Source organism: Epinephelus moara, chromosome 10, assembly GCF_006386435.1.
Source record: "Epinephelus moara isolate mb chromosome 10, YSFRI_EMoa_1.0, whole genome shotgun sequence".
In the NCBI taxonomy this organism is placed as follows: Eukaryota; Metazoa; Chordata; class Actinopteri; order Perciformes; family Serranidae; genus Epinephelus; species Epinephelus moara.
This window is the reverse complement of record NC_065515.1, coordinates 7,244,135-7,259,580: the sequence shown is the minus strand read 5'-3', so window position 1 is coordinate 7,259,580 and position 15,446 is coordinate 7,244,135. Positions and strand designations below refer to the sequence as shown.

Genomic DNA, 15,446 nt, shown 5'->3' with positions numbered 1-15,446 from the left:
ATACAGGGTCCTCTGTAGCCTGTTGGTATATTTGTAGGACTTGTCGGCCTTCCTGTGGTTGTTCTGGCTTTTATTATATTGGAGTCACAGTAAAAGGTTAACGTTGTTGTGTTTCTGCAGCTCTCTCAGCTGACATAATAACTTGCATCTCACAAATGAGCAGAGCAGGAGTGTGTGCACCTTTAAATGACCTGCAGTGTAAATGGAAAGCAAAATAAGACAGATAATTGTCTCATTTTAAGACTGTCTGTTGGCTCAATAAGTCTCATATTTAATCACATCCTGTCTTGGTGCTTATTAAAGTGTGTCCCAGGATGAAGATATGCAGATGAACCTCTGTTATGAGACTGGATTCTCACATTTCTGTTCGCCCATATGTCTCTTTGCACTTACAGGACAGAAAACATATAAGACATATATCATCATTTCCAAAGGCAGCTTTAACTATTCATTGAGAGGTGTTGTGGAGTAGCTGGGGGGAGAGGGAGGAAATTACCAAGACGGCACACGGCACTTTGTACAGAGTGCCACTAATGAAAGAGGACGAGACACTTTGATCCATTTGATATTTCTATATTTCATTTTAATTTAAATATAGATGCTGTATGTACAATATATGTTTAAGTTATGTTGCTACTGACAGCCACAGCTTTACAATTTTGGTCAAGTGTACCTTAAATTCGTCCCCAAGATGACTTGTAATGATCGATCTGCTCTTCCTGTCCTCAACACTACAGACCCGCCTGTCAGCTAAAGGTCACACATGATGGCAGACTGCTTTGTATTATAATTACTGTATATTACCAGATGCAAAGGCCATTTGAAATCAGGGGCTGTCCCTAAATGTTCATGACTGAATGTTAGGAACAGCACACAGTATTTCCAGCATGCAGTTCATTTGTGATAAATTACTGTAGCAAGCAGATAACTCTTTCAATTTCAATTTTATTTATGAAGCCCAACATCACAATTCACAATTTGCCGTAGAGGCTTTACAGCATACGGCATTTCCCTGTCCTTGGACCCTCATAGCAGATGAGGTAACCTCCCCCCACAAAAAACTTTAACTGGAAAAAAAAGATGATGCTTTCAGGTACATTTGCTGAAAACATTATTCTTAAGAAAGAATGGATGTTTGATACTCAACTAACACCTGCTTGCACATATTAAAGGTTTGAGACTTGAGACAGAGGCTGTTTAACCAGACTTTGGGGGTATATGACTGTTCTGGAAAACAGCACAGGGGTGGACAGTCACTGGTCATTGTTTGATAATATAATAACTGACATCAGGGAAATTAAGGCCTCTTTTCTTCACAAAAGCTGAAACAACAAACTTTTTACAGCCAGAAAAGAAAATTATCACAGTGATATCTGTTGTTTCTGCTTGAATGCAGAACATTTACACTTGTACTTTTTGTTAGAAATGATGGTGGATCACTGTTGGAGGACTCAACACTGCAACTTGCTGACGTGTTTTTGTAAATTTGCAAAGCTAGTTACTGTTGACTAAAGCTATGATGCTACTATCCACAAACCTTTCAGTATAAAATTATATTTGAATGCTTTTAAAAGGACACACCCAAATCTTTGTTTGGCGTCTCTGACCTGCCGTCTGTCCAGTTAATTTGGAAAAGATTTATTCTAAAGAACGATCAACAGCATTCCTCAAACAGACAGTGAACACTACTATTTTATTTGTGACAGCTTAGCTCACATGGGTTAAGAACATTTACATTTGTATAGATCATTATTGATTATGAATATAACAGAGCTACTCTACATTCTGGGATTGTTAAATAATGCAGGGAAAAAAACAGACACAGTCTTAACCAAACGTCAGTGAACATGTTTTTCCACATATCTTCAAAACAAGATTTACTGTGTGTAATTCATGTTAAGTGTGATTGTGTCATATTTATTTTCGAAGCTTGAGCTGAACTACTTTGAGCTCACCGTTTTTACTGTAAATCCTAATATTCTCTTTCGTCTCATCAGTGCCACTGTGTCATGCGTTTTGTTTTACACCTGTAACTGTTTTTACTCTTCAGTTATTTCACTCAACATGAGAAATTTCACTGTCATCGCCATTTTAAACACAGAATAGGTGTTCTTGCAGTTACAAAGATGCTCTAGTAGCAGATAGTGGTGAGTTCTACTGTGGCCTTACTAGTGTTAGAAATATTGATTTATCAATACAGATTGATTCTGAATATTTGAAATGGCTTCAATACTCATTTTCCAAAGTATTGACACACTGATACCAGCTGCACTTTCTGGCGCTCTCTTATTGTCAATGTGTACTAAGCTACTCTTAGTCATATTATATTAAGGTAGGGGTGGATCCAAGATACGATATTATCACGATACTGAAGTCATGATACAATATTATTGTGAATTTAAATATGTTGTGATATGCTGAGCATTGTGATAAAATATATTGGGATATTTTATCTTTTTTCACCTGCAAATTATGTCCCCAAAGGAAAACTTTGTCAACATCTGTTTTATCAAATTAGATAAAGTTTTCTGTCTGTTCATCTCACTTCAGCCATTTTTTTGCAGCAGTAAAATGTATCTAGTTCTAGTAGGCTACCTACAGTTTAATTTGTAATTGTAATATTAATAATTTATATATTTAAAAATCAATACATAAATCATTACTGTGTGACGATACGATATTGCCATACATAAATATCGCGATACTACGCTGTATCGATTTTTACCCATCCCTATATTATAGCCTTGACATATTAATCTTTTAATACAAACTGACTTTATTTTTAATTCAATTTTTTCCAAGTTTACAAACTGTAACATTACATTACAAGACTGGTCCAGAAAAAAAGTAAATAAAAAAGAGGCACAATAATGTGAGGTCAAGTAATATTGTGTGCATTGATCCGATTCACATCCAATACAGACATTTATCCAATTTTTACCCATGTAAGTCCATATTACGTTTAAGTCCAAGTGATTCCAGTGGTTCCTTCCACTCCTGCAGAAAAAGACAAGTCTGTCCATCAACACAATGTCTTATTTTTCCAGAGTCACAACCTCAGAGACCAAAGATTTACATGTAGAAACAGAAGGATCGCATTATCAAGAATTATATCAAAAAGTTAGAAATTCCAGTATCATGCCAACACTAGGCCTTACTGCTGATTTTGATACATCACAACACCTCAGCTTATTAGCTTTCTGCACCACAGGGACGTAGCTGGAAACACAAACACTCTTTATAAGATGCTTTAATTAAAAATAGACAGTTGTCCATTGACTTATTTTAAATTCTTCTCAGCAGTAAAGCAGTGAAGCATCTCCAGAGTCCTCTTTCATTCACTCGTTACTCTACTTTTCTGTTTGTGCTCCCATTCGTCAAATAATCCACAGGTGTTGCTTTTACTTTACACAGCTGCAGTTACATCCTAGTCCTAATGAATTTCTAAAATCTAAAAGTAACGCACACCAAGAATTATAATGAGGTGCTGATCACTGGCAATAGACTGGACTGTAGAAACCAAGTGTCTCACACTCTAGCTCCATATGCATTTATTTTATCTTGATGACGTTTCGGCCTCTGCGCCTTCTTCAAGATCAACAAGCATATTGAGACACTGGTTCACTGATCTGTTATATGGACCACACCTCTGTCACACAGCTGATGATGGTTAGGTGATCATGCTACACCATTAGGTCGAGCAAATCACAGTCACACAGCTGACGGTGGTTAGATAATCATGCCACAGCATTAAATTGAGCAAAGAAACAATCTTGAGGCCCTCAACAAATCAATACCTTTAAACCAAAACGTTGTCAGGAGCTACAGCCAATCACATGTCATCAAAACAAATGACAACAGCCACTACATAGTCTACCACATTTCAGTATGATACACATTTTTAAATCACCATATTCAACAAAGTTAAAATACAAAAGTATTAAACAGATTATGTGTAGATAGCTCACATCCCAGCTACATCAGCTGACCTCAAACAGCCCAGTCAACTGATGGAGTCAGCTGATAGATCACATGATTCCTTTCTATGCAACCAATTGGCGAATCTCATTCAGGGCGCCCTATTTAAACTGCTCTGCCCTGCCTACTGTTGCTGTTTCCACTGCAAGCTGCTTTGCAACCCGCCTCCACTCCAGCTCCTCCTTTTCATGCTGTGTCTGACTTATCAATGTCATTTCTGTTTGTCATTGAATCTGCTCTGTTCTGTTCCTGGGGGTCTTTACTGCTGCTCTCCCTGCCTTAGGCTTTCTGTGTAGGCACATGGAAGGGCAGGGAAGTGTGCTCTTTCTGCCTCAGGCTTTCCTCATTTGCACATGGAAGGGCAGACACATTTGCTCTCTCTGCGTAGGCCCAAGGAAAGGCAGAGGAGCCCCAGAACAGAGCCATACCGCCAAATATAATACTGAACTCAAGTCATTGATTACTTTATTTGATGTCATATTGACTATTTAAAATCTAACAAAGAACACAAAATTCTCCTTTGCTTGTCCAGGACGTAGCCACACCACATGCTCCTACATCCCCAGTCTCTGACGAAATTGGATATTAAGTTCAGTTAATTGGGTCTTAACATTTTATCATTTACTTTTAAAGCAATAAATGCAAGTTTTATCGCAACTAAGAAGAAAATAAACTAAGCTGCTCACGTAACACAGTTCTACAAAGACGTGTTTGAGACAATGCGGAGCGTCTTTGAGACGATAATCCACAGACTGGTTGACTGGGGTCAGTCTAAATTGCTGTCAAGTCTTCTAACACCACAGTTGCTGGATTAATGCAATACTGTTAGATTGGACACTGCAGTGCGATTGAGAGAGCGAGAGAGATAGAGACACACAGATACACAGACACACACACACACACACACACAGATTTAATGCATCGACAGTGTGTGCTATTTGTACCACAGTTCAGTGTAAGCCAGTGTTTTTGCATTTTGCAGGGCTTGTTTTCAAGATGAACGTGTATAAATGACAGAAATTGTGTACCCACCATTTGTTTAAAATCTATCCATCACAGAGACAAACAGAATTAAAACCCCACCATCATCTGTGCTTCACACACAGGACAGTAAACAAACACTAAAACACCAGCTCCAAAGCTTAAAGGACAAACCTGGAATCTTTTAAGGCAATCTCTCAAACCGTCAACATTCACACATAACATCGTACCATTAGTAACATCTGCGTATTGTGGTACACTCACAGTGATTACATCAGATCCAAACATGAGCTCTTAACAGTGACACAAAGTTAATCTCTGCGTAATGAAGCAAAATGGGCGAAAGGTCAAGTGTTGTATCACAGCCACGCCACATTCCTTAGCTAGTGGCATCTTAGAGGCCGAGGAACAGAGCGCCATCGATATGTTCAAGCAGATCCACCTGCTGCTGCAGAACATTTGATCAGAACATTATGCAGAGTATATGAGATCTGTAAGACACTAGTTTCTGCCGTCCTACTGTTTATACTGTGTCGACACCACTGACGTAACACTCCTTAAAGAGTACAGCTGGTGTCGATGCACATAACTGTACATATTCCTCATGTTTTCTCTTATTCCAGTCTTGTCTATTGATCTATTGATGTATGAATTCTTGGTAAAATTCTCACATTTATAGCTGACAGTGACAATATATATTTTATTTTTAATATTTCTAATATCTAATAAGTACTAGTGTTAAACACCGTAACATAATGCACATTTTCGTTTCTGTTTTATTTGCTTTATATTTACTTCTATTTCATACTCTTATAATTCTCTATTCTTTACATCAGAGCCACTGAATGAGTGAATGAGTGATTCTGATTCTGATTTATATCTTCCCATAGTATTTCCATGACAAATCCCATGAAAAGACTAAAAAACAACAATGAATTTAACCCACTAACAAATACTGTCTGTAGCCAAAACCTGATATAGTGTATTCCTACCAAAAAACATCATCAAACTATGATACTAATATACGCCTTTAATGATCCTCAGAGGGGAAATTCTACTGTAACAGCAGCACAAAGACAGCAACGTGAAAAGAATAAATAATAAGAGGTATATAATAACTAAAAAACGGGAAAATTGGAACATGGAAAACAGAGAAAACTACAAGAACCTCAGGAGACACAGACATTGCGAGGTGAAGTGACAGTAGTCGTGATAATTAGCAGCAGAGTCAACAAGGCTCTGTTAAAAGTGCACCACACTGATGTTATTAAATAACAGCACCTACTGTCTGTGTTAATATAGAGATACAATATGAATATAATATAGAATAAGATGCAAAAAAATAAAGAAATCAGCACATACTAATGTGATAAATTATGACGTATGGGATATGAGTTATAGTATAAGGTGAACTGTCTCACCTGACGGTATTACTCTGTCTTGTTTTATTTGCTGTAACACTGAGTTCTAACTGAATGCGACGCAGGTGAGTGTCAGTTTGACAGCATTGTTTTCTGTTGAAATGTTCCAACTGTCCAATAGTGACGCAGCGCTGCCATTTTGAGCTGATTTGTTGTCAGATGCTGTGTCTATGTATTTCTGCTGCTGGCTTTGAAACCTCCACAATGGACGAGGAACGGCTGATTCATGAAGCTGAAATGGGGAGTCCTCCTCATTTCACTACAGTAACCTAAATATGGTGGCAGCTGACTGGAAGTAGATTGTCCTGATTACTGTAATGCCCTACACACGGGCCGGCCTAAAACTGCCATTGCAAAACTACAGACCATTCAACATGTTGCTGCTGCCAGGGTTTCAACTAAAACTAAAAAGAAAGATAAAAAAACCTCCTGTTTTACAAAACCTACACTGGCTCCCAGTATCTATTGACTGTAAAATCCTTCCATGCTTTTTAAGGGTCTTAATGGCATCGCCCCCTGCTATATCCCAGACTCTCTTATCACCTTATGTCCCTCTACGAACCCTGAGATCCTCCACAGCTGCTTTTTTAACTGTTCCTAATGTCAGTGCAAAACCTTTGGAGATGCTTCTTCTAGCTGCTACGCCCCAAAAATATCGAACATATAGACTTGCTGGCTCAGTGGGGGGTTTAAATGATGACTTAAACATATCTTTTTAACATAGCCTATAACAAGCAACTATCTGTTTTAATATTTGTAGTATGTATTTTTTTATTACTTGATTAATAAATTAATTAATTCTTCTCATTTCTCTTTGAATGAGTGTTGTATAATTGTATGGTTTTATTTCTTTGCTTCTTGTCTCCACCGCTGAATTATAAAGTACTTTGTGCTGCATTCTGTGCATGAAAGGTGCTATATAAATAAAGTTCATTCATTCATTTATTCATCATCTGGGAGGTAAACATTATAACAACCTACTTGCTCTTGGCCATGGTGTGTGTCATTAGCAGTAAATATCACAATATAAAACATTTTTTCTGTTTAAAAATTAAAAATGTAGAGAAATATAAAGTACCTGCACATCTTTTAAATGGTTACATCTCCAGTCAATCTGCAGCTGATAGGTAGGACGTTGTAAAATTTAAATGGGGCACACATTTCCCATTAACAGATTAAAATGTGTGTGCAGTGCACCTGCCTTATGACAGTGGCAGAGGAGGTGCAGTCAGGACTCTGCTGTGTGTTTTAACATGAAAATATAAGATGAACACAAATGAACTCTGCAAGATGATTCTGAAGTATTCCAAAGAATTTAAAATACATGACTTAGTGAGAGTAACCTATTGTAATACAATACAAATTATGTTTTAGGGCATGTATTTAATAATGTGTAGTGGAATAAGTTTTAAAAGTAACCTTCCCAAAACTTAAAGTGAAAGGTGGTAATATAATACGGAGTGCTTAATTTCTTTTGGACTTTTATTGTAAGGCAGCAATAATTGAACAGCTACTGAGATCAAGACAAATTTCCCTTCAGGGAAAATAAAGTATGTTGTATTGTGTCACACTGTATTGTATCGTATCGTATCGTACGGCAACATAACAGGATTAAATAAAATAGGGTATCAAATATAAAAGTATAAAAACAGTGTCGTATTGGCATAATATAGAATAATATAACAAGTGTAGTATAGTAAGTGTCATATAAATATACTATAATATATAACAGAATAGGTTTGCAGCGATATACTAGTTTCAGGGTACGCCATGATATAAAAATGGATGGTTATCGTACCGTGTACATTTGCTTATCTACGATATGGAAAAATTGGAGGTTGAATCTCTGAGACTTTTCACAAAAACTTCCATTAACAAAATGGTTTTAAGTTTCAGTTATAGTAATAAAAATTTTGTTCAACCAAAAATAACCCTTCTGTTTTCATTCCTTTAATTCTGCCATATTTTCTGAGATGGTTATCGTACCGTGGAAATCTCATTCTGTTGCAACCCTGTAACAGAATATATCAACATATGTAGCAAAACACACAAAAGGCATATTTTAAATACATTTTAAATATAAACATACAATTTTTTGTAGAAACTACATCTTCGGTCTCTGTATCAGCTCTGTGCAGCTCCTGGTTTGAATTTTTCTAGTGTGACAAGCCGAGAGGAATAAAGTGCCGTGTCACATTTGTAATGACTACAGGATGTCAAAGTAATAATAAATATTATCTGAACTATGTGAGTTTATCTGCTTAACAGTGAGTCTGTGTTGGATTTTTAGGAAATCAAAGTTCACAGGAGCAGACAAATATGACAGAGTGCCTGTACCTGAAAACATGACTGAAAACATAACTCTTACATAACTGCATTCACGTAACATGTCATTTATCAAACTCATCTTTGCTTGAGAGGAAGTAACAACTAAAGCTGATAGAGAACATGATAAATAATATACAAAAACATGCACCTCTGCAGGCTGATGGGGAATTACCCTTTGTCAGCCTCAACCGGTGTGTGCAGGCTTGTGTTTCTGTGTGTGTGTGTGTGTGTGTGTGTGTGTGTGTGCAGTGTTTGTGTTGTAAATCAGGAAATGATTTTGTTTTGATCCACTACACAACATTACATTACATTCAATTGGCAGAAGCTTTTATCCAAAGTGACTTTGAGTTTCACCCTACACACATTGGGAGCTGTTTGGGGATGAGCATCTTGCTCAAGAATAGGCTGTTCTTTCAGAATGAACTCTTTCATCAGATGGAAATTGACCATCTGGTGACCTGGTGCGGACAAAGCAACTTAAAGCTCAACACTCTAAAGACAGCCGAGATGGTTGTGGATTTCCGGAAATACGCAGCCCCACCCGCTCCCATCACCCTGTGTGACTCCCCCAGTGGACGCTGTGGAGTCCTTCTCTTCCCTGGGCTTCATCGTCACTCAGCTGAAGATGAGCTCCACCATTAAAATAGCACAGCAGGGGATGTACTTCCTGCAGCTGAAGAAGTTCAACCTGCCAAAGACAATGATGGTGCACTTCTAGCTGTCATCCTGTCTGTCACTGCACTGACACTGAGGTGGGCAGCAAGAGTTGGCCAACACCTCCCATCCCGGACTCTTTCAAACACTCCCCTCTGGCAGGCGGCTGCGGTTCATGAGAAACCAAAACATCACGCCACAATACCCGCCTCCTGAACTCACCATGATCAGAGAGAAAGGAGCTTTTTAAAGTCTGTGTGTGTTCAGCTCTCAGTACGTCTGTAGCTTCTAACTGAATCTCTGTGGTTTGGAGTTTAGTTTCTCTCCTGCGTCCTGTTTTTACTTTATATATCTGCTTTTTAGTTTCGTGTTCGCTATCAGCTGTATTAGAAGTTGTGTGAAGTTGTATTTCCTTATTTTGCTGCTTCACAATAAAAGGTTTTTCATAACAAAATAACAGGGGACTTTATTGTGAAGAATCTATAGGAAGTGAAATGTCATATTACTGAATTAGTAGAACTTTATTCGCGGCTTTTCTTCAATTAAGACATCTAATAACAGGGCAGGGAGGACGAGTGAAAGCAGAAACAGCCGCAGTGAGACGTTGATGAAGAGCTGCAGACAACAGGCTCTTACTGCACCTCTGCAAACAGCTCACCTCCAACAGGTAAACTTCTTTTACCTGCTCTGCTGTGGAAAATCACATGCAGCAAAAATAATGGAACTTTAGCCGTAGATCAGCCCGCTGCTTTTAAACGTCATCGCTCAAGACACACCTTCAAGAAGATGGCCCTGTTGTAATGGAAATGCCAATGGCTGCTGAGCTGGGCTGATGGCCCAAACCAAGCCAAGCCAAGCCAAACCAAGCCAAGCAGAGCCAAGCCAGCCCATGACTGTCAAAAAAGGGTATAAGTGACCTTCCTTAACCAGGCCAGGGACCTCGCTGACACAGATTTTTACCCACCCAACCCCCCCCCCCATACACACAGACATCTGTCTTAGTGTGTTAATGCACATGCTGGACTATTATCTCTGCACATTATACATATACTCTGCTCTGTGAACTTGTGCACTCCTCTTGATCCATATTTTGCACATCCTGCACAAAACTGTACATTTGTCTCATTCTAAAACAGTTCTGTTGTACATATTTGTTAGTATTTCTGTCATATTTTTATTGCATTTTTTTCTTTTCTGTATTTATGTCCTTGAGTTTTGCAATACTTTGCCTTTATTTTTATTTTCTGTTAACATGTTTATTGTATGCACCAAACACCAAGGCAAAAAACTCGTAAATAAAAACTTACTCGGTTATGAATCATATTCTGATTCTGATTTTTGTTTCAGGAATATTTGAAGATTGGAATTAATGTCCATGTTTGATTATTTACTGACCTAATATACCTGACCACCAGAGTTTCCCACAGGAACACAGTTTTTTGTGGGTCTGTGAAGGCAGCGTACGTAAATATTCTAAATGGAAGATTCTCTTACTCTGCAAATCCTGAAGCTTCTAACTAATGGTGCAGTCAAAGTAACTGGGACTTGCTTTTAGGTTATTTGTCAGAGATGCATAAACTTCCAGGGTCAAACATATTAATATTATTAATTTGCTCAAGCCTGCAAAGAATGTTGACGTATGGTCATCTCTGCACAGTGACACAGACACATTTTGTACAGAAAAACTAAAAGCACAAATATCCACATAGTGTTGCTACAAAATATTTGTTTCATTGATCTGATGACTGATTGCTCTCCCTCTTCTTATATGTGTGTGTGCATGTAGACATGTATTACTCACGTTGTGGGGACATAAGTGTGTTTACACAGTCACATTGTGGGGACTTCCCCTCCTTTTGGAGACAAACAGCACTGATTTGTACACGACATCTATTGCATGTCTGTTTGTCCTGGAAGAGGGATCCTTTCTCAGTTGCTCCCCGTTAAAGGTTTTTTTTTGGGGGGGGGGGGGTTTTATCCACTGTGAGGGTCCAAAGGACAGAGGGATGTCATATGCTGTAAAGCCCTCTGTGATTTGTGATATTGGGCTTTATAAATAAAATTGAATTGAATTGAAAACAGTCCCCACAACCTAAATAATTAGATTTTAGGTTGAAGACTTGGATCACGGTTAGGGGAGGGTTAGGGTTAGGGGGTTAGGATAAGTCTTCAGGAAATGAATGTACGTCAATATAATGTCCACTGAAGTAGTGAAATACGACTTTGTGGTGGTGCTGCTGGTGCATGTGTGAGTGTGCGTTTGTTTTCTGCAAAGCGCATTGCACCTCCCCCGGAATGAAACATGTCATATAAATAAAGTCTAGCTAGCTGTCTTGCTCTAAATGTAACTAAACAGTGGACAAAAATCCCAAATATGTTCTGTTTACTATCAAATATGACAAAGAAAAGCATCAAATGCTCACATTTGAGATGCTGGAGCCAGTAAATGTTTGGCATTTTAGCTTAAAAAATTACTGATAATCATCAAAGTTGCATTTTTAAACAGCTTATCAAGGAAATTCAATTTGCAAAAGATGCAAAAAAATCAAGTTTCTACATCTGTGTTGTTTTCATAGATGCGTATCCGGTCTCGGAGGTGGTCTACACGTGGACTAAGGGTGCAGCAAAGTCGGTGGTGGTGGCAGAGGAAGGATCCCGACTCAACCAGTATCATCTGATTGGTCAGACCGCAGGGACAGAGGACATCTACACCAGCCGAGGTACAGTGAAGTGACGGTACACTGCCACCTGACCCTGGGCGACCAAGCCTCTGATTAAAAATGACCCGCTCTATCATACACACAACTATCTGCACCTGAGCCAGAGTTACATCCCTCTGTTATCTTCACACAGTAGCTTCAGGCAGCAGCGCTGATGTTAAGCCCCCGCTTCAACCCTATTATTCAGCTCTGTGTTATTACAGTGTGTGCCATCCAAAGATGTTGTGAGAAGAATTTTTTATTTTTTTTTTCAAATCAAGCAGGATAGAGACAATGAATGAATCACAAGGATTTGAGAATGCCTCCCACACATAGCCAGCTGTCTCTGGGGCTGCCAAGAGAAGAGAGAACGAGAGGGGAGGGGGGCAAAAAAAATCACTTATCCGTGGTCTGAGCCATTGGGTCTGTAGGGTTAATCCGCATGCAGGCCCATCAGTTGTGCTTTTACTGAGTGACGTCACAGCTCAGGGATTGGCTGCTGCGGTGAAGACACGTGGGGGGGGGTGGGGTTGGGGGGGGGGGCGAGTGGCATCTGCTTAATTCTGTTATGTAAAGAAGTATGATAATACATTTCTGCTGCTGAGTTTATTACCGGGGAGCCGCTCCTATAGCTGTAATGTATACAGAGGTAGCTGCTTGATCCCGTACTCACTGGGTTTACTCTGGATAATGTACAAAACGTTTACCGTTAAGTATGCACAGGGAGCTTTTTAAGCAGCAGGAGAAAATCCAGCAGGAGAAAGACCCAGACTCAGATTAGCACGCAGGCTGCCATATATCACTATGCGTAACTTTGCCCCCCACACCGCACTGCTCAGACTGACAGAGCCAGCATGGCCTTAATTAGCATTGCTAATCTGAGATACAAACCCTCTTTAACAAGCCAAGAATAGCTCAGCAAAGCTCTCACAGTGGGTGCAGGTGACCTTTGACCTCACAGGTTAAGCCGAGGAGGATGAAAATATAGACGCAGGAATTGATGACAGGCAAACCTTGTAGTTTCATTACATTACACATGTCAGATCAAGACAGAAAGCGGCAAAGCTCAACAGATGGTTCTGATCCGTACTCACCAGTTGACCAACATAGCCGCGTTGTTCTCCGCTATGAACGGCAGTTCCCCACAGACACTCCAAAAACCAAACAGTAAAATCCACCACAACCGCATTTTTACACCTCGGAGATTTCCATCCACTTCCAGTCCCAGCAGGCGGTCAGATCAGATCGGGGTTCGCCCAGTCGTGCCACCACAGAGCAGGGCTGCTGGCTAGTAGTCCTCGGAGCAACACAGGTGCCCTTTTCATTAAGGACATGATGCTCGTCGCCGCATCACACGGACCATCCAAACTTTTCCCCCGGTCCCTCTCAGCCCCCCTCTGCCTCAGTCATCTGTGCACCTGCTTGTAATCACCGCTCTGTTTTAGTGTTCGAGCTCAGGCAGGCAAGGATGTATGTCCCCAATCAAGAGTGGCCTGGCCTGACAGAATGGGATGGACTGTCTGCTGCACACACACACACTCTGACAAACACACACACACACACATAGAAAGAGAGAGAGGGAGACAGAGGGCGAGCAAGAGAGATATACAGGATGCAGATTGTGACAAGGGATTAGTGAGACAGAAAAATCCGATTTTGCCAGGAGAAAGCAGCAGTCATCTGTGGATTTTCTATAGTTTATCAGACTCCATGGCTCGACAGGATTTTTGAGAAAGGAAAAAATCCTTCAAATGCAATCTTCAGTTGATTAACAGGATGTGATGATTTCCCCTCAAACCTGTTTCTCAATAATTTGGTTCACGCTTCCATAGTTAGAGGAGTAGTCTGGTGTGGAGGTTGTCATGTAAAGTTTACTCACACAGCTCTTTAATCACAGCCTCCACACGGACTACACAACGCCCACTGATTGAAGGAAATGAAAACACGCCAAGACAGATTTTTAATGACAGGAAGCAGAGAAAATACAATGAAAAAGGAACGATTGTAAAAGGGAATCCCCGTCCAAAACAGGTCTGAGATAAAGGAAATGATTATAAAAGAACAAAAACACCAGATAGAGTACCTTCATCATCATCATCATCATCATCATCATCATCATCGTGGTCATCATAGAAAAGACACTGAATTTAACCACGTTTCCACCGAGCAGTACAGTTCAGTTCAGTTCAGTTCAGTTCGGTACTTTTTTTTTCTTTCCACTGTGAAAAGTTGTGGATGGTACCAATAGAACTGTTCTGTACTGTCCCCATGTTTGGTCCCCCCCTCTGTTGGGGTACCTAGCACACAGATCTGGTACTAAAAGGTGGAGCTGTGAACACTGCAGTCTGATTGGTCAATAGAGGACGGTCACTCTGCTCAGGGCTGAGTTGTGGCTGGTTTTGAGGCTCGTGTAACCACTGTTGATACTGTGGAGAGTTTTATTAGTAAACTGTAACTATAAAATGAAAGGATGTTTTACTTAATTCACTGGGCCAACTTCCGGCAACTTTTAACAGGGTTCCTACGCAAGTATGGAAAGTATGGAAAAGTATGGAAATAAATTTAATCAATTTCCAGGTATTAAAAAGTGTGGAAAATGAAAAATAAAGTATGGAAAAATATTTATGTTTCCAGACTATTACCACTGTTCTAAAATACTGTTTTCTAAAATAGAAAATTAGGTATTTCCAAAAATAATTTAATCAATCCCGGTCGTGTTTTATGCCGGGCCAGAAAACATACCGCCCCTTTTACCTGATTGACAAGTGGTATGTCCAGTCTGCTACATGCTGCACTATGTAGAGGAGAAGAGAGAGCTCTGTCTTACCTCTTCATAAACTAAAGTCATATTATTTTGCGCGTCGGACGCTTCATATAATAACATAACAAATATAGGCCTACTATTTATGGTCTTATGTCATTGTGTCATTTCTGTCTCTACATGGTCACGCGTTAACAATTCTCCTCTGCTCTCTGTATCGCGTACGGCGGAGTTCCGCCACACACAGGTGAGCACGCTAGAGCGGCTCGGGCCACATTTTCCTGACCAAACCTGACCCCGAGCCAAAGACAAAGTTATTGTTATGGACACTGTGTAAATAACCAGTAACAAACGCACAGACAAACACGCTGCTTGCACAGCAGCGCAGCACGGCACTCTTGGTGCTGAGCTTATGTTGCCTTCAGGCGTTGTCACGTAAATAACAGCACTTAAATAGGTCATAGCACAAAACAGCAGCATGTCATGTGACTTTTTACTTTTATTATATTCAATAAAATTGTATGTTCCTAAATCTTGAGACACCTCATATGTAAGCTAGACAGACATTTCACCTGCTCATTACTGTGCACACATGTACTGTATGTACTTAGTCCTAAAGAGCCC

At 39.7% G+C, this 15,446-nt stretch overlaps 2 protein-coding genes across 3 annotated transcripts in view; one reads left to right on the top strand and one right to left on the bottom strand.

The window, feature by feature from the left end:
- The window catches only part of gabrb3 (gamma-aminobutyric acid type A receptor subunit beta3), a 98,327-nt gene extending 84,754 nt beyond the window's left edge, over positions 1-13,573 (bottom strand). The window contains exon 1 of the mRNA XM_050054578.1: positions 13,156-13,573. Coding sequence (XP_049910535.1) covers positions 13,156-13,250 — 95 coding nt within the window. The 5' untranslated portion in view covers positions 13,251-13,573. The remainder of the gene's footprint in view (positions 1-13,155) is intronic.
- Positions 1-15,446, top strand: part of gabra5 (gamma-aminobutyric acid type A receptor subunit alpha5) — a 52,883-nt gene that overhangs the window by 28,261 nt on the left and 9,176 nt on the right. For both annotated transcript variants that reach the window (XM_050054584.1, XM_050054583.1), the window contains one exon: positions 11,939-12,082. In XM_050054584.1, coding sequence (XP_049910541.1) covers positions 11,939-12,082 — 144 coding nt within the window. The remainder of the gene's footprint in view (positions 1-11,938; positions 12,083-15,446) is intronic.